Source organism: Ziziphus jujuba, chromosome 8 (genome assembly GCF_031755915.1).
Source record: "Ziziphus jujuba cultivar Dongzao chromosome 8, ASM3175591v1".
Taxonomy (NCBI): Eukaryota; Viridiplantae; Streptophyta; class Magnoliopsida; order Rosales; family Rhamnaceae; genus Ziziphus; species Ziziphus jujuba.
The window spans coordinates 9,029,987-9,055,472 of NC_083386.1; the positions used below are offsets into that span (position 1 = coordinate 9,029,987).

Here is a 25,486-nt window from a genome sequence, read left to right on the forward strand (position 1 = left end):
AGCATCACGCTTGTATGATCATATAAGGTGGGCTTAAGAATCTGAATAGTCAACTCATATACATCCATTCTACATGCAGAATTTTGTGAACTTGTGAAACATAAGCATGAAATTGAAATGAATAAATAATCATCGGTTGTTTAGATAAGATTCTGCATTTGGATCAGCTAAGTATGAACTCTTTTTCTTATTTAACAAACGTCAAAAATATAATAAAAAAAATACAAGCACCATATATCTATCTATATAAATATATATATATATATATATAGATACAGTTGGAGCTCAATGAAATGCTTATTTTGGTTCGTAAATTTGTCTTGCTATTCAAATAAGGTCATACACTAATAAGAATAATGCGTTTCAAATAAACTAATTAATATATAGACGTACCCAGTCTTAATATAATTAATAGCCCTCCACCTCATCTACATTATTCGAAACAAAAATTACTTATACGTGAGATACATATGCTTTAAGAAACTTGACATAAAATTCCAAACCAATTTTACTACAGGGAAATTTAAAAAAAAATAAAAAGAAAAGTACATATTTTTATATACATATACCCTATTTTCAAATCCTAGCTTTCTTATCAAAGATTCCTCCTCCATAAGTATACCGCCCAATCTCAACCGGAAGACGAAGTTGAATAATTGCAAATATAGCGCCTGGAAAGAAAGCAAAAACAATGACAGGAAAGAAAATCCATGAACATCTGTCTATAACCACAATATAAAATGTAGCAGAAAGGGCTACCATCATGGAGACAATGGAGACGAAAAGGGTGAAAAGGCCAAACATCAACTTCCTAGGCAAAGATTGAGGGAAATCTTCTTCTGGATATCTAGAGGTATTCCCAAAAACATCAAAACTGAGGTTGTGGAGGTAAAGAGTGATGTGGAATCTGATATTATGAAAGTCAAAAACCATTTGTTGGCTAAGAAAACGGGCGATCCAGAATCCTCATTGCCTCCAGGAACTGTAAAAGCTGCAGCAAACATGACAGTAAATATGAGAGCACCTACTACTGTGCATGAAGTTGCTGTATCTTTCATCCATTTTTCTCCCTCCACCAATTCTTTGTGATTTTGAGTAAATATTTCACTTGGTGTCCTATCTTGATTGTTTTTGTGGTCTAGAGCCCAAAGGGGAACAACTGACTTCACCTCCTATAAAAAAGACAAAAAAAATATGTGGTAAATGCTATCAAATATCAACTAATTAAAGTGATTTTTTTTCTTTTCTTTTCTAATAATAGTAATTATTATTATTAATGTAATGGATTCAAAGAATTGTTTTGGTATTATAGCATGGGATGCAAAGAGCTGCATGCTAATAACTATTACTAATTAATAGGATCATAAAGCAAAAGCAACCCCTGTTTCTTCAGGGAGATATATTTATATATATAAGAAAAATGACATAAAATTCCATATTATACTAAAATAAATGTAATAAAAGATATACAAAAGCTAGGGGAAGAATATTACGTAAAACCATTGTAGTTCTCTTTCCATTTGTAAAGCTGCACCTGGAATTTTATTCAGTTGTGAGCTAGGAGCCAAAGATGCCGCTAAATGTAGCATGTTGTTTTTTTGAATATCTAAAGCAGATGTTGCTGACAATTTTGAATTGGAATTCTAAATAAGTCTAAATATCTTTGGTTGACGAAATTGAATTGCAAGCATGAATATGTTCCTGCATGATTTGTCCAGTATCTCCACCAGCTCTGGATTTGCTTTTAGTATACTTTTAACAAATTCTACATTCCCTCGTTCAACAGCTTGAAACAGAGCGTCATTTATACAAAGTTTCACCATTTGGTCTAAATTCAAATTTTTTGTGACGTCGTACATGCAGTGTACAAGTTCTGAGGTTTGGATACGAACATTTTTCATATCATATACATCCTGGATTCTTGTGTTAATAGTGAAAAACAACTTCACTTATTAATTTTGGAACAATAATTCCTGAGTTTGAATAATTTAATCTTCATTTAATTTCAAAAGAATAGAAAAAGAGAGTTGCATTTTAAATGATTTTTGGCTATTTTGTTTAGGAGTAAAGTCCAAACATCTATATCCTTTGTGAATTTACACTTTGTACAAGTCAAGAGTAGCAAGTCAAGAGTAGAACAGAGACATTAATTATATATATATATATATATATATATATATATATATATATATATATATATATAATTAGCTCAGAAAACAAAATTGGACAAAATTAATGCAACAAATTGTAAATCTTAGACCCAAATTGCAAAATATATTTTTTTGAAAAGGTAGAAAGTGCAAACTCCAAACTAAAAGTGCTCTACTATGAAATGCAATTATATCCCCAGATGTATATAAAGTAGCAAGGAGGAAATAGGCAAACAAAAATAAACTGATTGTTACGTACCCAAGATTTCAAGAAGATATAATGTTTTTCCTCCCAACTTTGGTCAAAGTTTGTGAGGTAAATCCTTCCCAATTGAATAATATATATATATATATATATCAGCAATTCTAATCTTGTGATTTTTATTAGTTTTCATTAATTAAAAACAACTAATTAAAAATATGTAACTTGGTTAAACATAAGTCGATAGGACCCGTCCCGGGAACTCTTTCAGGATTTTCCGGATGGTCCAGTCTAGTGAAGTTCCACTGGACAATCCCTAGAGAATATCTAATGAAACCTCACCTTAAGACATGGACAACCGAACACCAGCATTAACAATAATACCTCAAAATATAAATATAAAAATAAATCCACAACAGCATAAAGTTCACAACCGGCCTATTGTATCATAGGCCATAACTACACCCATAAGTAATATGGTCTCTACTAAGTCCAATATTTAAATCAGAGCATTCCAAGAGTATTAACAAAGTTTAGAAGTATAAATAATAAATAAACGATGTCCGGAAAGATAAAGGTAAGCTAAAGAAAAGATAATACTGCTATTGTCGTGGAAGGAACAAAGTGACAGGCTATGCGCGAGGTAGACTGCTACTAGTCGTCGGAGCCGAGGGGAATGAATTTAAAACGAATAAAATGTGAAATAAAGAAATCCTAGTGAGTGGCAAAGTATAATAGAAAAATAATAATTTACTTCCGCAAAAATCTTTCTCTCAAGACCTCTCGTTCCACTCGTTTGAAAAGTTCCCCGTTTAAAATCGTTTGACAAAACCCAAACTTTTACCCTAAATTAATATCATAAAACCGATGCTCAAAAGTATCAAGTGCACGATCATTGTAATATTATAAAATGTCTTAATCAAGATATAAATATTGAGCATAATATATAATTAATGCAGTTCTACAAAATATTTATCAAAATACAGTAATAATCACAATATTTGAAAATCAACAATGTACTCAGAAAGTATACAATGTACCATTTGATGTACCAAACTGTAAATCGTGAGATACCCCCATCTCATTGTCCGTGGCAATAATATACTGTGGACCGAGCCCAACCTCACGATACCGTGGCAATAATAACCTGTGGGATAAACCCAACCTCATGGTACCGTGGCAATAATAATAAACCATTAGATAAATCCGACCTCACGGTCCGTGGTAATAATATCCTATGGGCTGAACCTAACCTCATGATACCGTGGCAAAAACCCAGCGCGCTGTAATATAATATAATAAAATACTGATCCAAGATATTGGTATTATATGGTACATCAATTTAAAAATAACCGTTACAGTATCCTTAAAATAATCTTGCAAGATCATTTATACTTTTCCTAATCGATACTATATCCTAAATCATAATTTAATATTTAAATTCCACTGCTTATTCAAATATTTCAAAAATCTCAACTCATCATTTTATACAAAAACCAGAAATACCACAGTAGAATATATTCACCATAAACCGATTTTAAGCACCTAAAAATTTATAAAATATTTGAACATGCTTAAAATCATATAATTTTCAATATGCTTTCTCAAATCAATTATTTTCCAAAGTGATTTAAGATCTCAATTCAAATACCAAAATATTTAAATACCACAAGTTCATTCATGAACTCATTAGAATTGCCAAACATTTAAAATATTGACAAAAGTCATATAAAATTATAACACATATATGTAAAAGCATATCCTCATGTATCCATAAAATGAGCATTCAAATCAAACGATAGGTATAATTAAAATACTTAAACCACATATATATTATACTATATACCCAAAATATTTTTAAAATTATAACCACTCACAGTACTGCAGATGCTCACTCCTGCTCCTTTGCAGGATCACCTCCATGCTCAAGTCAAGTGCCTGTTAATATAATAAAATATTCATCAGGCTCCAAAAAACTAAACCAAAGATACTTGTATGACCTAAATATCTTAAAATAATTTATGGTACTATAAAATTCCATAAATTGGATACCGAATAGTCTAATTATATCGCGTACCCTTAGGACCCGATACTTAAAATTGGAAATTTTCACCCGAAGCCTAATATTTCAAAATTAAACCACTTAATGAGTCCTAATAATATCCAATTTCACTAATCCAACTCCAGTTTTAACCAAATTGACCAATTTTGTCCAAACATAGTCCCAACTTATCTGAAAATTAACTAATTGACCCAAAAATGGAAAAATTATCAAACAACCTCTAAAATTCACAAACTTTATATTGACAAAAATGTCATAATTGATAAAAACATGAATAATTAAATTTTAGAGAATATTAGTTTTGAAATAAACAATAAAACAAAATTGAATAAGTTTAATTTTAAATACGATTTTAAAGTGTTTTGGTTTGAAATTCGTATCAAGAAAATAATTTGACACACCACACTATATACCAGTGATGCCGTACGATATCCACCATCCCGAGCACTGTCCAACGGGAGGTTAAAGAGAGAAACTTGTATACGGTCGCTTCGGCGTCCCGATAGCGCCGCTGCTTAAACCGTCATCCCAGCCATGGAGGGGGACGGCTTATGTGCACTATATAAAACTTGTCTTCCCTCGGTCCGATGGCAACTCACGGAAGATATTATAACTTGCGGGCTCATCCACATATACAGTACAGAACATCAGTATTGTATGAGTGCGTCTAAAAACAATTAGTAAATTAATTATTAAAATACCCAGTTTTCCAAAATTCACCATGGGAATTATATCACTTTTCAAATTCACATTCCCACATTTTTCTTTAATATCACCAGCATAAATCCATCGATAATATATAATTTTTCCCATATCATAAAATCCACCAGATAATATTTCAAGTGCATAAATATATATTTTGAAAGCACCATAACTTAGACCAATATTTTTCTTGAAATCTTTAAAATCAAATCATGCCAAAAATAATATTAAAATCACATGAAATTCATATATTCTTAAAATAATGTAAACGCATTTGTTATGCATTATAAAATCAACATCAAACTTAACAATAATTAATTAAAAACCTTAAACCATAATTCCTTTAAAATCCCAAATACATTTTTGGCAACAAAACTATATTAAAACCATCATAAATTGGCATTGTAAAATTAAATGGAAAATCCTTCAAATATCACATGAAAGCATTTCTAGTTACACCATATTCCAACAATAAAATTTAACAATTATTAACAAAATCCCATATCCATGAATAAATAAATATCTAAAGACATAAATATATTTACAGCCATATAAATATACATTTTTTATCGAATCTATAAAATTTCATATTTTCTTTCAAACAATCGTATAATTGAATATAACAAAATTTTCAATAATATATATATATATATATATGTATATTTATATGTACGCTTACACTTATTCATATACGCATACACCTTATTTTAACAATTAAGTAAATATATACACATGCTCAAAAATTCCCAATATATATATATATATATATATACGTGCATACATATCAATCTAATGCACATCAACATTATATACCCACACTTATGCACATGCACATATATATACATGAAACACATTTGATTTTACAAATATACACATACATATGTGTACATAAACAGGTATATACACAATACAACTATATTTTCAACTTTTCATATTTATTATACTAACTTATTCAAAAATGACATCTTTTAAAATACTACACTATAATTTGCAATTAACATATCAATTGAAAGCTAAAGAGGTAAGGAATCCATTACTAACCTTCATTAGCCGCAATGTCGTCGGTGGTGGCCAAATTTTCTGTTGAAAGCCGCTGCCAATCTCACCTTCTTCGTACGCCACAAGCTCGAATCTAGGCAAACGGAGCCCACCATCAGCTTCAGGATGCTCGAATTTGGGGAAAAGGACAGAAAATTTGGCCAAAAATGGCCAAAATCCTGCAAATTGAAATGGAGCTCACCGTCGGCTTTTATGGAGTTTCCAGCGTGTCTCCAGCCGTTCCACTGACGGTGAGCACCACAGCGTTGCCAATGTCATGGGTCGTCGGTTAAACATGGCGGTGAGGCTCAGGCCGGCCGAATTATGGCAATTTCCCAAGACGAGCAACGACAACGCAAGGAGAGAAAGGGAGAGTAACCACGGGGAGGAAGAGAGGGAGAGGAAGAAGAAGCTTTGTGAGAGAGAGGGGGTATTTTCCCACGTGAGGGAGAAGAAAAGAAAAAGAAAAAGAAAAAGAAAAGGAAAGTAAATAAGCAAATATATAAAATAATATTAAAATAATGATATGATATAAAATGATAAAATGATAGTAAGAAAATAATGTAATATTTAATTATTGCTGATATGTGGCATTTTCTTGTCGTGACACATGGCACCCTTTATAATATTACACGTGGTGTTGTTGTTCACGCACACTAATAGATTGATGAATAGTAACAACTGTCTCGGAAAAACTTCACAGGTCCGTAACTTTCAAACCACATGTCCAAATCAGGCGTGCTGCTAGTATACGAACTCGTATCAATGAGTACTTCACAACCATATATGAGTCAAAAATCAATTTTTTTCAAGGATAAAAAGTTAACTCCGACACTCTCGGACAATTCGAACCTCAACTTGTTTTGCTCGTAACTTTCAAACCATAGCTCCATTCTCGAAGTGCTACTAGTCTACGGACTCGGATTGATGTGTAATTTATAATGGTACCTTGGTCAGTGCAAAATTCCCTTTGAAACAAAAAGTCAACATTTTGACCCACTTGGTCAACGATCAAACTTGGTCAACCCACGGTTATTCCAACGTATTTCGGGACGGGGTGTTACAATCTTCCCCCCTTATAAAAATTTTATCCTTGAAATTTCGCACGTTGCTAGAATAGATTGGGTACTGCTCATGCATCTATGCCTCAGGTTCCCATGCTACCTCCTTGATTTGGTAATTTTTGCCACAAGACTTTGACTAGAAGAATTGTCTTATTACATAGTACTCACTCCTCACAATCTAGGATCTGCACTAGTTGTTCCACGTATAATAGGTCCTCTTGCAATTCGATGTTGGGAGTCTCGGGCACTGTTATGGGCTTACTTTGTACTCTCGCAACATCAAAACATGAAACACATTGTGTACTCGAGCTAACTCCTCCAGTAGTGCTAGTCTGTATGCCATCGATCCAATCTTCTCAATCATTTCATAAGGACCTATATAATGAGGGCTTAGCTTCCTTCGTCGACCTAAGAACATGATTCCTTTCCATGGAGACAACTCCCAGAATACTCAGTCTCCGACTTCAATTTCTAGGTCCTTCCTATGCACATCGACGTAGCTTTTTTGTCGACCTGGGCAGCTTTCAACCTCTCTCGGATGACCTTCACCTTATCCGTAGTCATTCGTAGGTATTCACCCCTAATGACATTGTCTACTGCAAAGAGTCTCTCTTCTCCCGCTTCTGCACGGTAAATAAGCAAGGGTTGGAATAGCCTTGAAGGTTTCTGCATTCTTACCTTCACTTGTTGGCAGAATAGGCATTTCGGTATAAAATCCACTACTTCCTTCTTCATATCAATTCACCCATAGTACTTAATGGGTGTTGGTACATCTTCGTACTCCCAGGGTGTGTAACATACTTCGAATATGCACCTCCATTTCTTTAGGGCATACACAATTGCAGCAAGCTTTAAGTCATGCATGGGGTAATTCTGCTCATCTTGATTCAATTCTTTCAAAACATTTGTTGCCACCCCTTGATTTTATATTAATATACATCCCAACCTTTGATGGGATACATCACAATAGACCTCAAACCCTTCATTCCCATCGGATAAAATTAAAATTAAAACACATGCAATTGTCAACCTCTCATTTAAATTCTTGGAAACCTTACTCACACCTCTTCGTCCAACTGAACAAAACTCCTTCCAAGTTAGGTGATGGAGTGATCCTGCTATCTTTGAAAACCCTCTATGAATCGGCGGTAGTATCCAGCTAAGCTAAGGAAATTATGCATTTCTGTTACAATAGTAGGACACTCCCAATTCAATACAACCTTCACCTTCTCAGAATCTATATAATATGTGTTCAATCGACACATTATACCCAAGACACCCTACTTAGTTCAACTAAAACTCACACTTGTCGAATTTGACAGAAAGTTGAAGATGTCTTAAAGCCTGGGGTACTCTCCTTAAATGCTTCACATTCTCTCTTAGGCTCTTAGAATAGACCAACCTATCATCTATGAATATGATGCCGAAGCAATCTTAATACAGACGAAACACCCGAAACAACCGATTCATCAAATCCATATATAAGGGTTTATGTAGTCTACATATATGATGAGGGTTGGCTTAACCAATTTAGCCATCTGTTAAGCTATATGTCATGGTAGTAAGGAAATGGGTTGGTGCCTAAAGCCAATCCAATGGTGAAGTATATCTCTTTTTTTGTTCATTGCCCGGTAACTTGTCGAGGAACATATATTCGAACAGTCTTGCACTACGAGTACGTCTTACAACCCTTCATCATCTACTCAGAGTACTCGATTACAATATCCCATGACTAACTACAACCACATGGTGGTGACTAACCATCTAAGGTACACTACCAAACACTTCCCCAGAGTTCCCAAGCGTATCATTGTGGAAATGTTATGTAAATTAGAATGTTATATGTGAATTCAAATATGTGCACGTATTTTATAATGCGATTTAAATGAGGTTGTGTGCAAGTAAATTTCAAGAAGATTTATGAAAATTTCCAACGTATTTCGAGATGGGGTGTTACAAAAATCCCAAGAGACAAGGAACCCACCAGTATGCTCACCTTGGTTAAAAGTTTCCTTTGATGACCGAAAGACTCGGTTGAAGCTTCGGCTGAAATTCAAGTTGTCGTATCTCTTAAACGGTGAGGCATCTGGGAAAAATAACAATGGGAATGAGTTCAAAGGGGTAAACAATAGTGGAAAAGGTGTATAGGTTGGCCTGAAATGGTCAAAAATCGAGAAAATCTAGCGACCTAAATCGCCGGCCACTGTGGATTTCTTCGACTTGATCTGGGCGTGTCCGGCCGCCTCTCACCGTGAAATTTCACGGATGAGCTTGCCTTCAAGTGACCTTTCTATTTGGCTGGCGCATGTAAGTGGTAGTTGGCAGGAAATGGGCAAAACGGCGGTGACCTAGTTTGACGGTAAATAGGTCGAAATGATCCAATTCAAACCCACTGGTTTGGGGGGAGAATATCTCAGGTTTTGGAGATGAAATGGGTAGTTTAGGCTTTACTTCCTTTTTGGCATGCTTATTGAGGCTTATATAGAGCCTAAGGTCACTAACAGACAAAAACTGGGGACTGGTTTGGACACTGATATAAAACTTATGCTTAAAACTTCTCAAAACCATAACTTTTTATCCATAACTTGAAATTTGACTTGCTTCCAGTCTATGAACTTGTATTGATGAGTTCACAATGGTACCTCAGTCAAACAAAAAATATTGGCTATTGAAAAAGTCAACATGGACCCACATATTATTCACTTGGTCAAACTTAGTCAACTTGGTTAAACTTGTTTACTCATGTGTATTTTTGGTACAGGGTGTTACAACCTACCCCCCTAAAGAAATTTCGTCCATGAAATTCGTACTTTAGTTTTGGAAGAGGTGAGGATACTATCTCCGCATTTGATCATCTCGCTCCCAAGTCGCCTCCTCGACAAGGTGATTTCTCCAAAGAACCTTCACCAAAGATATAGTCTTGTTGTGAAGCCTTTTCTCTTCCCTTCCTAAAATTTGCACTGACTGCTCCTCATAAGACAAGTCATCCCTCAACTCAATCTCTGATGTCTCTAACACATGTGATGGATCTGAGATATACTTACTGAGCATGGAGATGTGAGAAACATCATGAACTCAAGAAAGCTCCTCCGGCAAGTCGATCATGTATGCCATTGAACCTATCCTCTCTACTATCTCATATGGTCCAATGTAGTGAGGACTTAGCTTCCCTCATTTTCTAAAATGTACTACACCTTTCCAAGGAGAGAGCTTTAAGAATACTCAATCACCAATCTCAAAATCGAGATCCTTTCTACGCATGTCCGCATAGCTCTTTTGCCTATCTTGTGCTGCTTTCAACCTAGCCCGTATAATATTGACCTTGTCCACTGTCGCTTGTACCATTTCAGGGCCTAGAAGTTTTCTTTCACCCATTTCATTCCAACATAATGGAGTCCAACATTGTTTCCCATACAATGCCTCATAAGATGACATATCAATACTCGAGTGATAACTATTGTTGTAGGTGAACTCTGCCAAAGGTAGATACTCATTTCAATTTCCTTTGAATTGCAGCATGCATGACCTCAACGTCCTCCAATGTCTGAATAGTCCTCTCAGATTGCCCATCGGTCTGAGGGTGAAAAGCGATACTCAAATTCAACTTGACTCTAAGTTCATTCATTAATCTCTGCCAAAACCTCGAAGTGAACCATGGATTTCTGTCAGATATAATCGATATTGGCACCCCATGCAAGCTCACTATATGATTCATAAAGAGTTCCGCTAACTTCTGAGGAGAAGACCTCTCACGAATGGATAGGAAATGTGGGGACTTGGTGAGTCGATCCATTATCACCCAAATACCATCATGTCTTTGAACTGTAGAGGGAAGCTTGAATACAAAATCCATTGTGATGCGCTCCCATTTCCATTCTGGGATGGGTAAGGGCTGTAGAAGTTTAGAAGCACTTGGATACATACTTAGCAACTTCCCTTTTCATTCTAGCCCACCAATAATACACTTTTAGGGTACGATACATCTTGGTGCTACCAGGGTACATGGCATAAGCAGAACTATGCGCTTCATCTAGTATTTGCCTTTCCAGCTCTTTATTTGCGGGAACACAGAGCCTAGAACTAATCACCAAGGCTCCATCACCTCTAATAGCGAAGTCTGATTGTCCCCCTTCTTCAACTTTCTTTCTCATGCTCATCAAGTAAGGGTCTTCGAGCTGGGCCTCAAGAACATGATCCACAAGTATCGATCATAGTTAGAAGCTAGCAAAAAGTGCTCCAGAATTGCCATCTGCAAATCGACACCTAACTCTCTCAACTCAACCATCAAAGGGAGCTGTATTGTCTCCATATAAGCTAATGAGCCTGTAGACTTCCTACTTAATGCATTGGCTACTACATTTTCCTTGCCTGGATGGTAGTTAATAATGCAATCATAATCCTTGAGGAACTCCATCCATCTCTTTTGCCTTAAGTTTAACTCCTTCTGAGTAAACATATACTTAACACTCTTATGGTCGGTAAAGATCTGACAAGTAGCTCCATACAAGTAATGCCTTAAAGTCTTCAATGCAAAGATCACCGCAGCAAGTTCTAAATTATGAGTCTGATAATTCAACTCGTGCTTCTTCAACTGTCTAGAAGCATAAGTAACAACTCAAAACTTTCCCAAAAATCCATCCCACAAATCAAAAAGAAAGTTTAGAATTAATATCAAATTTTCTCAAACCAAATACCAGTTTCACAAAGTTAAAATTGAGATTGTTCTTGTTGCCTCCAATTACACTCCTATTACTTGTAATTATAAGATCTATTTCCCTTATTAGTTTTCCAAATTTCTTAACCTTGATAGACATATTTCTTTTAACCAAATTCATCAAAGTCATAAAATAAAATTCCTCATACTTATTCCAATAGAGAGCTTTAGATTGCTTATAAAGCCTAAAAGAAATCCTCAAGAATGTCAACACTAAAGAATATGAAACCAAAAGATCAAGTCCAAGTCATCTCGTCATCTCAAATAGCATTCTTAAAGAAACCTCATATTCTTCCAATTTCAAACAAACTCCAAGAATACATACCTCAAGCAATAAAGAAATTTAAATCTTAATTCTAATATCACAACCAAGTACTAAGAACTAGTTACTAGATCCTCAATGTAACACCCCGTCCTGAACCATGTCGGAAATTTTTGCACGTTGACCGATGTTGACCGTTGACCGTTGACCGAAGGGGTCAAAAGTTGACTTTTTGATCCGATTGGAATTCTAGGTTGACTGAGATACCGTTACGAAGTACACATTGGCACGAGTTCGTAGACTGGTAGCACGTTGAAAACGGAGCTACGGTTTGAAAGTTATGAGCAAAACAAGTTGAGGTCCAAACTGTCCAAGGGGTGCCGGAGTTGACTTTTTATTCATGCAAGGTTGAGCTTTGACTCATGCATGGTTGTGAAGTGCTCATCGATACGAGTCCGTAGACTAGCGGCACGTCCGATTTGGACATGTGGTTTGAAAGTTATGGACCTGTAGAGTTTTTCAAATGCTGTATTATTTTAATATTATTTTTAAACGCGTAACGATGTGCCACGTGTGACTTACTGAAGGTGACCATGTGTCACCATGGTGAAATGCCACATGTCAACCATGTGTAAAATCAAATTATTTTTATTATTATTTTAAATAATAATATTTTTATTTAATTAATTTGAATTTATTTGTTTTATTTTCCCTTTTCTTTTTCTTTTTCTTTTTCTTTTTCTCTTTTTCCCACGTGGGAAAACACCATTTCTTTTTTTCTTTTTCTTTTCTTTTTTCCTTTTTTTTCCTTCTTCTTCCCCGAGCACAAAACACGCACAGTTGTTTTTTTTTTCTCCCACCGGCCGTCCCTCTCTCTCTCCTTGCTGCACTTTTTCCGGCCACCCATACAGTACACGCGCCGGCCACTGTCCAAGCCCACCACCTCGCGACCTCAGCCACCAAATTTCCTGGCCTGTCGCCGCCGGACGCGCCCAGATCGGGCCGGTGAAGCCGGCGGCGGCCGGTTATGTTTTTCCGGCAATTCTCGCTGTTTCCGACCAACCCAGCCCGTCCCATATCTCTATCCCATTAGTTTCGACCCCTCTGAGTCCATTTCCGGGGTTAGATTGCCCGAAATCCCCACCGTTTGAAAGATCTCTCAAGATCAAAACCGGCCGAAGCTTCCCGACCAAATTCCGGCCACCTCCGGCGGAATTGGGGTCGATGGAGACCGGATTTGTGATCCTCGTCCCACGAGCTTCGATTCGGTATATTATTCGACCATTTTGGTTAAAGTTTGTGTTTGACCCCCCGGGTACCGGGTATTATTTACCCGAATAAAATATTAATTTATTTGACTGTCTGTGAATTTTGTTCTAGGAGCACTGGTGAGTACATAGAATTGATCCCGTAGTGGATCATGGGTTAATTGCGTGCTCCAGGTGAGTGACCCACATTCAAATTAATTTTGGAAATTTAATTGGTGAATATATTGTGTGTGATTTAAATATTTGGAATTTAATTTCTATGTGCCAAATATTTATTTGATTTATTATGGAATTATTTGTGAATTTATTGGATTTAAGAAAATGGGCATTTTACAAAATTATGCCATGTGAAATTATTTCATGGTTTTGAGGATTTTGAAATTGGTGTGGTTTTAATGGTAAATTGGGCACGATTTGATTTTCAAATATTTCGAGGAAAATATTTGGTTATGTTGGTGATTTCAATTTTTATAAAATATGCCCATGAAATATTATGAGATTTGATTATGATATTTCGAGAAATTATTTATGAAATTGGGAAAATGTGGATATTTGAATTGGTGGATTCGGGAGTTGGTGGATTTGAAAATCATGGAATTTATGGTATTGATTATAAAGAAATTGTGGAGAATTTCCGGGTTCAAGTGGATGGACTATACCCGCTATGATTATGCAAAATGTGAAATTTATTATATAATTTAAATTTGTGAATTTTATGATTTTTAGATGCACCGTGCACGTACTGGTGTTCTGTTTATATGTGATATGGTTAGTGTGCACACGGTTGTGATTAGCGCGCAGGTGGGTGTGAGTAGCGCGCGGTTGTGATTAGCGCGCAGGTGGGTGTGAGTAGCGCGCGGTTGATATTATGAGGTTGTCCTGTGGTTGCCATCGGATGAGGTAGGCCACCTCCCTTGGCCGGGACACCAGGTTAGCAGCGGCGCAGTGGGACGCCACGCGACCGTATGCCGGTTTCTTTCTATAACCTCCTGTCTGGCGATACCTCGGGACGCTGGGTACTGTTGGCGCCACTGGTATATAGTGGGTGCATCAACGATTTTCAGAACTATGTTTTAAAAATAAAATGTTTGGAAACTGTATTGGAATTAAAAATATAATTATTACTGTTCTGGTATTTATTTGATGTCTTGGTTTTCGGGGAATACGAACAAAGGGTTTTGTGAAAATGTTTTAAAAGGGGAACTTTTCCAACTGAGAGAATTGTAAGGGTTTTGAGAGAAATTATTATTTCCAAATAATTATTATCTATCTACTTATTACCGTGGTATTATATTATATAGTAGATAGGGTCACTCATTGAGATGATTAGCATCTCACACTCTTAAATTTCGTTCCTCTAGGTACCAGGTTGTCGGTGTTTACTCGGAACGGACTTGATCTTCCTCGCTGTTTTAGTTCGTGCAGTACCCCATTTCTTCTTTTATTGCAGTTGTAATATTTCTTTCACTCTTGTTGTATTTATTTTGCACTGGATTACTGTATTTATTTTTGAAGTGCTGAAATTTGTGGGACCAATTTGTAGTATTGTGGGAGGAATAAGGGGATGTTTTTAGAAGTGTGTTTTCAGTGCAAGTAATTTTTTGTTAGTCCTACCCTTAGGGGAGGTGCTGCCGGATTTTCCGTTGGAAGGTTCGGTGGTATTTCCCTGGGATCAGGGCTTGTCTAGGGTTCCGGGGAAGGAATTCTGGACGGGACACTCAAACCATAAGGAAACATTCATTACTTTCTTATATTCTAGCTATGCCCCAAAAATCATATTCGTTAGGAGATTAAGTTATCATCAAGAATATCAGCCACCTAAGATCCATAAAACATTGTTGACATAAAACCCTCAATATCCAAGAAAACAAAATTTCAAGACCAAGATCTAAAATCATCACCCAAAAGTAAATGCCACAAAACCAACTTATGAAATTTACCGCTTAGTTATCAGCAAGTTGTCCCACACAAGATCACCAAAATGCATCAACTAAACTTGGTCTATACCAGATTCTAATATTAAGATCTTAATTTCCATGAAACGAAAACAACTACTCTCGAGCATCTGACTAGGTCAAATGAACCCGCTTGTGGAGGTGGAAATTTTCAAGTGACATCCCAAAGGAACTGGAGTCATCCCGACTTGTGCAACATATTCACATAAGACAAAAGCGCATGTGGTCCTTAAGCCAATAAAATATTTTCGTCACTACCAAGCATAGATAATGTATCTGTCATAATATTAGGGTGATTTGTGTCTCTTAACTGATCATAGCATATACTTTGCCTTTGGTAAGTAGTAGTCCTCTCTGACCTCTGCCGCTATTTGTGGTTAACGACCGCTGTCTAGTGTTAGTAAAACCTCATGAAGTCTGGCCTGTTTATCTATCATATACTTTGTATCCTTCAATCAGCTGAAATTGTACACCTACCCTTAAAGCTCTAGCCTAACCATGTTCTCGATAGGGACAATCCCTTTTAAAGAGTTCTGACTGCCTATAATGAAAGCATGATCCATTCCGCTGGCATGGTCTATTATGAAACTTACCACATAAGATATCTCGAACTGCTGATCTCTAAAAATGATCGTTACTGTTATTCACTATCCATTGTCATGAACGCTGAGTGGGTGTCTTAACTTTAACCTCTTAATCCTAACAAAGGTCAGAGGATAAAACTCGGTGTTAAATGTAGTCTTGAACTATGTCCAATTATGACATCTCCTAGTTCTTTCAAATTGTCCACCACTTCTTTATGTTTCCTTCTAGCATAAAACTAGCTAATGAGATCTTGTCCACGTCCAAACATTGCATAGGATCCGTGGAGCCATTACAGTCCACTGCTCCAAGTCTACGAGCCTAATTAATAGAATACCTAGTAAACCCACTCCTCTCGAATGATCGAGCCAGGCGCTCAACAAGATGCTCCTTATAAGTGGACACATTTGCACTTCCAGCTGTAGTATATTGGCAACCACGTCTACCTCCTCGCAACATCAAGAAAAAGTTCTATATGGTAGAATCAGTCAAAATATAATTAACACCAACAAAAGGTAGGTATGGAAGGCAAAATATAGGATGAGTCATATAGCAATACACAACCCCAAGGAATTTAGAACCTAAAGCCATGATACCAAGCTAACAGGATCTGCCCTGATACGAATCTAGGACGACCTGTGCCTAAACCCGTATTATATTAGCCCGGATCTAATTATGTGCAAGTTCTAATGGTTATCTTGACCCCCTAACTAACTTGTGATTAGAAACCTTGGTATATAATGAAGATGCCACAATAGGTGATAGAAGGTCTATTGATAAGTCAAACTAAAACACTCGTTCACTAATGGTGTTTTATGTGTTCAAAGAGAACAAAGAGAATTCAATTTCACAAATAATTTTCTGTAAAATTGGCCACTAAAAGAAAAGAAAACAAATTGATCGAATTTTACACGAATTTCCTAAATTAATTTGTATTAATTAATTCCTTTATTTTGAATAAGGAATTAATTAATTTACAATAAAAAATAATAAAATATTAACTTTCCTTAGTTGATTTGTCCAGCCAATAAATAAATAAAAATAGAACAAAAAGTCAAACGCAAATTAGGTAACGAGTTGACTAGTTTGACAACTAAGCTGACTTATGTTTGATGTCCGAGCTAACTTACCTTATGTGAGCTAATTTATGTCTGATGTCCGAGCTAACTTATGTCTGATGTTCGAGCTAACTTATTTCTGCCTGATGTCCGAACTAAGTTATGTCTGATGTCCGAAGTTCGAAGTCCAATGTTCGATGTATAGGTGTCCAATGTAAAATATTCAATGTATGATGTCTGATGATAGATGTCTGATGTATGGGTGTCCAATGTAAAATGTTCGATGTATGATGTCTGGTGACAACTACTAGGGTCCATATCAACCTTCACCACTTGGATGCTTAAAACAGACCTTGTATCTTTGGGTATGGACAAGCCTTTTTTAGAATGAATTACTCCCTGGATAAAGGCAACAAAGTTGTTCTTAAACCTCTTAGCTTGATCCCTAATGATCGGCCAAGTCTTCATCCGTATCAGGTCAGCAGCCCAGTGGGTTGTCTGTTGTGGGAACACGGATGGATTTCCATCATTCCCCTCCTCTTGAAAAGGATTTATCCTCAAATCAAGATCATCACCTGCAGTAAAATGAGATAATTCAGCAACATTAAATGTGGCACTAACATTGTACTTACCTAGTAAGTAAAGTTTGTCGGCATTTTCATTGATTCACTCTAAAATTTGAAAAAGTCCATCCCCTCGAGGCATAAACTTTGAATTTTGTTGCTCCGGAAACTTTTCCTTTCTTAAGTGCAACCAAATCCGATCTCGTGGGTCAAACACTAACACAACAAAATCTAAAAATAAATGCTCATTATGACAAAAAATTACACTTTTTAAAGTTAGCACATAATCTCTTCCAAATTTTCAAATTGCCACAAAGTAAAGCTCTCAACAATGCAGTTAAAGTTGTAAACAACAAAACATCTTTAAATAAGCATCTTTATAAATTATAACCAGCAATGATTTCTTACACAAGATAGCCTTATTAACATCCCCAAAACTCAAATAAAATTTTTTACTTTTCCTTTCTTTTCTTTCTTTTCCTTTCTTACTCACAGTTTCATTGAATTTTGCATCACTCTCAGCTTTGTTTAAATTTTTCCACTTAACCTGGGTTTTAGAGGATTTACATTCGATAGCAAGCTCACCTTTTCCCTCTTGAATGGATGGTGGAACCGTTGGTGCCATACTAGCCTTCTTTTTTAACCTCGGCTTCTCTACTTTGTTGCATTGGTAGTTGGTCTCTAAAAACCTCCTTTAGGGCCAATGGCTCTAGCTTGACCTTCTTACCTTTAAATCTAAAAATAATACAATTCTCTCAACCATAATGAGTAGCATCTTTATCAAATTGCCATGGTTTACCTAATAGAATATGTCTGGCATGCATAGGCACAACATCACACAACATAACATCCATATATTTATCAATGCTGAATTTTACTTTGGCTTGCTTATTTACTCTCATCTCTCCATTATCATTAAGCCATTGTAATCTATATGGTTCTAGATGTTTAATAGTTTGTAAGCCTAATTTATCAACTACCATACTACTAATTACATTTGTACAACTTCCACAATCAATAATCATACTACAAATCTTACCTTGGATTTTACATCGGGTGTGGAAGATGTTTTCTCTTTGAATTTGATCCTCATCTTTCTATATAGTAAGGACTCTCCTTGAAACTAAGCTCATGTTAGCCCTTGAAGGTTGGAGTGTTTCGGGTTCCTCATGCTCATCCCTTCCAAGTTCTTCATCATCCAATTCGGCCTCTCTCCCACTTTCTTCGCTTTCGGATTCTAGTTCACCATTACCTTTTACCACCATGATCCTCCTATTCGGGCATTGATTGGCAATGTGTCCTTATCCCTGGTACTTAAAACACACAATCTCATGAGTTTTAGAAGGTTTAGAATTAGATTTACCTTCATTTTTGTTTGCTTGGACATATTTGATTCTAGTATCTCTCCTGGTCGATTTGAACTTTCTTCTCCAACTTTCAGCTTTGGGTTGTTTTCAAAGGTAAGATTGTTTCTCTAGCCACTTAGATTTGATTTTCCGCTGTTGGAAACACCTCCAAACCATGAGCTTGTACTCCTGCTCTTGAATTGATGCTCAAGTTTAATAGCCACATACAACATCTCCTCCAATTCCACATATTGTTGCAATTCTAGTTGATTGGCTATCTTATGATTCAACCCACCAAGGAATCTTGCCATGGTTGCTTCTTTATCCTCATTCATGTTTAACCTCATCATAAGCAACTCCATCTGCTTGTAATAATCCTCCACGGACCTACTTCCTTGAGGTAAAGATTGAAGCCTTTGATGCAGCAACCTATGATAGTGTGACGGTACGAATCGCTTCTTCATGGCTCCTTTCATTTGTCGCCATGTAGTGATCAAGTCATCACCAACTCTCCTTCGAGTGTTTTGCTCATTGGTTCACCATTGGAGTGCATAATGAGCAAACTCCATTGCTGCCAACTTCACCTTCTTGGCCTTCGAATAATTATGACAATAAAAAATCATCTCCATTCTCTCCTCCTATTCCAAATATGTCTCCGGATCATTTTTTCCCATGAAAGGTGGAATGTTTACATTGATGTTCCCTAGATCATCATCTTCATTCTTCGTTGGTCTCCCATTGATTGGCCTTTCTTGAGGTTCAAAAATTTCATTAAACCCCTCATCCAAGTCACCTCCAAAGTTACTTCCCCCAAATTCCTCTCTTGGTCGCCCTCGGCCTCCTTAATCTCGACCTCGACCTCTATGAGCATCCAACCTTACATTCGGCCCTCTTTGTGATGTTTCTATCATGTCTATCCTTTGATATATGTTATCAAATTGGGCATTCATCCGCTGCAATTGCTCCAATATAGCCCTCATGTTCGTTTGCTCCCCACTCCCAGTAGTTCGAGAACCACCATGGAATCCTACAGACTCTTTTTCATTAATTCTTAAAGATGGATCTTCTCTTCTCACCCTTGAATCTGCCATGTTAGTATAAATAATGCAAAATAAAATAAATTCTCACCAAATATCACTCCCTCACATGTTTCGCTCAATCAAGGTCTCGACACTCGTATTTTCACACAAGTTTCGGCTTTTCCCTCTTTTAAGCTCACACACTCTTGTATTTTTCCACTCAATAAATTATCTCAAAGTTATAATTAAAACACCCAAAAAACAGCAATTAGATCACAAGTATGTTTTAATTAAACTTATCAACAAAAGAGTAGCAAAAAGTAAGTAATACCAAATGAATTAACAAATCCTAGATTTCGGCTTTTCTAGGTAAAAATAGGGCAAATCAATGAGAAAATTTTGGAATTTTTAAGAACTGGACCAGATGGCAAGAGTTTAAGGATTCAAGAATAAAATTTAGGAAAAAGAATTTCAAACATGAACAAGAATCAAATCGAACAAAATATAGAATAATGTTGGTTGTTATTCTGGTAATTCAAGTTTTGTATCAATTCCTTTATCTAATTTTAATCCAAATAATTTAAGCACCCAAAATCCAAATATCCAACAGCAAAAATAATTCTCCAAAAACTCCAAATATGTAACAAATAGTCAACAATGCAGCAGCTCAAAGAAATTTCCAGCAACACCAAATTCAACAAATCGAATTGTTTTTTTTTTTATTCGGCTTTTCTTCATTTTTTTTTCTTCAACTCACAGAACATTAAACAACTGCAGTAGCAAGAATCAACACCTAAATTGAAATTCCAACACCAAATAATCACCAAACCCGTGACCTCCAACAAAATACAAAAGTGTAGTTTTTTTTTTTTTTAATATCTGTTCAACTTTTTTTTTTTTAGAATATATGAATGCAAATATTGAAGATTAAAACAGCAAAGAAAAATTTACAAAAAAATAAAATTAACAAGAACAATGATAAAAGACAACCAACAAACTAGGAAACAAAAATACGATAAAACTAGGAAATCCTAATTCAACTAGGAATGAATTTTTTTTTTTTTTAATATGCAGAACGTGTATGATGATAGAAGCAACCTTAACCAAATGCTAAAATTGCATAATAACACAAAAACAAATAAAGCAAATAAAAATAAATCAAACCTGAACAAAATTTGGCTCTGATACCAGATGACACGAACCTAGGATGACCTGCGTCTAAACCTGTATTATATTAGTCCGGATCTAATTATATTCAAGTTCTAATAGTCACCTTAACCCCTAACCAACTTGTGATTAGAAACCTTTGTATATAATGAAGACGCCATAATAGGTGATGGAAGGCCTATTGATAAGTCAAACTAAAACACCCATTCACTAATAATGTTTTAGGTTTTCAAAGAGAACAAAGAGAATTCAATCCCACAAATAATTTTCTGTATGAATAAAGTACTGAATGTTATTGATAAAACAAGCCCTTAAATAGGCTAAAAAAGTTACAAAATAAAACCCTAATTAACTAGGTAAAATCGGCCACCAAAAGAAAAGAAAACAAATTGGCTGAATTTTGCACTAATTTCCTAAACTAATTTATATTAGTTAATTCCTTTATTTTGAATAAGGAATTAATTAATTTACAATGAAAAATAATAAAATATTAACTTTTCTTAGTTGATTTGTCCAGCCAATAAATAAATAAAAACAAAATAAAAAGTCAAATGCAAATTAGGTAACAATTTGACTAGTTTGACAACTAAGCTGACTTATGTCTGATGTCTGAGCTAACTTATGTCTGCTTGATGTTTGAGCTAACTTATGTCTGATGTCCGAGCTAACTTATGTTTGCCTGATGTCTGAGCTAACATATGTCTGCTGATGTCCGAAGTAAGTTATGTCTGATGTTCGAAGTTCGAAGTCCGATGTCCGATGTATGGGTGTCCGATGTATGATGTCTAATGATAGATGTCCGATGTATGGGTGTCCATGTAAAATGTCCGATGTATGATATATGGTGACAACTACTAGGGTCCATATCAACTTCCACCACTTGGATGCTTAAAACAGGCCTTGTATCTTTGGGTATGGACAAACCATTTTGAGAATGAATTACTCCCTAGATAAAGGCAGCAAAGTTGTTCTTAAACCTCTTAGCTTGAGCCCTAATGATCAGTCCGGTCTTCATCCGTATCAGGTCAGCAATCTAGTGGGTTATCGGTTGTGCGGGCACATACGGATTCACATCACGCTCTGAAAACCCTCCCAGGATCTCTCGGGTGGCTCCGCCTAGTGAAGTCCCACTGGATAATCCCTAGAGAATATCCAATGGAATGTTACCTTAAAACGTGGACAACTGAACACCAGCATTAACAATAATATCTCAAAATATAAATATAAAAATAAATCCACAACAGCATAAAGTCCACAACCGGGCTATTGTACCACAGGCCATAACTACACCCATAAGTAATATTGTCTCTACTGAGTCCAATATTTAAATCAGAGTATTCTAAGAGTGTTAACAAAGTTTAGAAGTACAAATAATAAATAAACAATGTCCGGAAAGATAAAGGTAAGCTAAAGAAAAGATAATACTACTACTGTTGTGGAAGGAACAAAGTGACAGGCTGTGAGCAAGGTAGACTGCTACTAGCTACCTGAGCCAAGGGGAACAAATTTAAAACAAATAAAATGTGAGATAAAGAAATTTTAGTGAGTGACATTGTATAATAGAAAAATAATAATTTACTTCCGCAAAAATCTTTCTCTCAAGACCTCTCGTTCCACTTGTTTGAAAAATTCCCTGTTTAAAATTGTTTTACAAAATCCAAACTTGTACCCTAAATTAATATCATAAAACCGATGCTCAAAAGTATCAAGTGCACGATCATTGTAATATTATAAAATGTCTTAATCAAGATATAAATATTGAGCATAATACATAATTAATGCAGTTCCACAAAATATTTATGAAAATATAGTAATAATCACAATATTTGAAAATTAACAATGTATCATTTGATGTACCAAATTGTAAACCGTGGGATACCTTCACCTCATGAACCTCAATATCCGAAAGGTATCATGGAAATAGTAAACCGTCGGGACGTACCCAACTTCACGGTCCGTGCCAGTAATATCTTGTGGGCCGAGCCTAACCTCACGGTACCATGGTGATAATAACTAGTGGGATAACCCAACCTCATGGTACCGTAGCAATAATAATAAACTGTCAGATAAATCCGACTTCACGGTCCGTGGCAATAATATCTTGTGAGCTGAGCCCAACCTCACGATACCGTGGCAAAAACCCAGCGCACTGTAATATAATATAATATAATACTGATCCAAGATATTGGCATTACATGGTACATTAATTTAAAAATAACCGATACAGTATCTTTAAAACAATCTTGTCAGATTATTTATATTTTTTCCAATCGATACTGTATCCTAAATCATAATTTAATATTTAAATTCCTCCGCTTATTCAAATATTTCAAAATTTTCAAATCATCATTTCATACGAAAACCAGAAATACCACAGTAGAATATATTCACCATAAACCGATTTTAAGCACCTAAAAATTTATAAAATATTTGAATATGTTTAAAATCATATAATTTTCAATATGCTTTCTCAAATCAATTATTTTCCAAAGTGATTTAAAAACTCAATTCAAATAGCAAAATATTTAAATACCACAAATTCATTCATGAACTCATTAGAATTGCCAACATTTAAAATATTGACAAAAGTCATATAAAATTATAACATATATATGTAAAAGCATATCCTCATACATCCATAAAATGAACATTCAAATCAAATGATAGGTATTATTAAAATACTCAAACCACATATATATTATACTATATACCCAAAACATTTTTAAAATTATAACCATTCACAGTACTGCAGATGCTCACTCCTGCTCCTCTGCAGGATCACCTCCAGGCTCAAGTCGAGTGCCTATAATATAATAAAATATTCCTCAGGCTCCAAATAACTAAACCAAAGATAATTGTATGACTCAAATATCTTAAAATAATTTATGGTACTATAAAATTATATAAATTGGACACCGAATAGTCCAATTATATCGCGTACCCTTAGGATCTGGTACCCAAAATTGGGGATTTTCATCCCGAAGCCTAATCTTTCAAAATTGAACCACTTAATGGGTCCTAATAATATCCAATTTCACTAATCCAACTCTAATTTTATTTAATTTGACCAATTTTGTCCAAACACAATCCCAACTTATTTGAAAATTAACTAATTGACTCAAAAATGGAAAAATTATCAAACGACCTCCAAAATTCACAAACTTTATATTAACGGAAAGCCCAAGAGACAAAGAACCCACCACGATGGCCAAAAGACTCGGTTGAAGCTTCGGTTGAATTTCAAGTCGTTGTATCTCCCAAACGATAAGGAATCTGGGAAAAATAACCACGGGAATGAGTTCAGAGGGGTCAAAAATAGTGGAAAAGATGTATGGGTTGGCCTGAAACGGCCAAAAGTAGAGAAAATCTAGCAACCCACCTCGTCGACCGCCGCGCACTTCGCCTGCCCGATCTTGGTGTGTCCGGCCATCGCTCACCGTGAAATTTCACGGCTAAGCTCACCTTCAAGTGACCTTTCTACTTGGATGGCCCAAGTAGGTGGTGGTTGGCCGGATATGGGCAAAACAACGGTGATCCGGTTCGACAGTAAACGGGTCGAAACGATCCAATTCGAACCCACAGGTCTGGTGGGAGAATATCTCTGGTTTTGGAGATAAAATGGGTATTTTGGGCTTTGCTTCCTATTTGGCATGCTTATTGAGGCTTATATAGAGCCTAAGGTCACTAACAGACAAAAACTGGAGACTGGTTTGGACATTGATATAAAATTTATGCTTAAAACTTATCAGGAACTATAACTTTTTATCCATAATTCGAAATTTGCCGTACCACCAGTCTACGAGCTCGTATCGATGAGATCTACATAATGGTACCTCATTCAAACCAAAAATATTGACTATCAAAAAAGTTAACTTGAACCTATATATTGTTCACTTGGTAAAACTTGGTCAAACTTGTTTAATCATGTGTATTTTTGGTACGGGGTGTTACATAAGAATACCTGACTTGATGGCCAAAGAGGAATCTATACATATGCCTACACAAAAGATATCATAAAGACTCTTAGTCATAATATATATATATATATACAGCTACTTAAATGTTATAATTAAGATTAAAAAAATACAAATTAAGTCAAAAATAAATTCAATCGAGAAGGTAATTAGAAGTATATACTAACAGCGATATGTGCATTTTTGCCAAAATCTGAGCCGACGTCCACTTTCAAAAGCAGAAGGTTGATTTGCCAGTGCATACACCGGAGGAAAGCCATCCTTGTTACGTGTAACGACCAGTTCTTTGCATTTCGACAGGAGATCCAATGCAACATCTAATATGACATACATTATAATATATTCAATCAAATGAAGTTC

The 25,486-nt window shown here is 35.7% G+C and overlaps 2 protein-coding genes across 2 annotated transcripts; both read right to left on the bottom strand.

The window, feature by feature from the left end:
• Positions 1 to 576: 576 nt before the first annotated feature.
• LOC112490878 (uncharacterized) lies at positions 577 to 7,921 on the bottom strand. The gene is made up of 4 exons (XM_060819802.1): positions 7,897 to 7,921; positions 6,158 to 6,333; positions 931 to 1,172; positions 577 to 874 (listed from the first exon to the last, which is right to left on the bottom strand). Exons 1-4 carry the CDS (start codon positions 7,919 to 7,921, stop codon positions 577 to 579), a joined length of 741 nt encoding a protein of 246 aa, XP_060675785.1.
• Positions 7,922 to 10,053: 2,132 nt separating this feature from the next.
• On the bottom strand, positions 10,054 to 10,593 carry LOC132805049 (uncharacterized). The gene is made up of 2 exons (XM_060819803.1): positions 10,449 to 10,593; positions 10,054 to 10,247 (listed from the first exon to the last, which is right to left on the bottom strand). Exons 1-2 carry the CDS (start codon positions 10,591 to 10,593, stop codon positions 10,054 to 10,056), a joined length of 339 nt encoding a protein of 112 aa, XP_060675786.1.
• Positions 10,594 to 25,486: the final 14,893 nt, after the last annotated feature.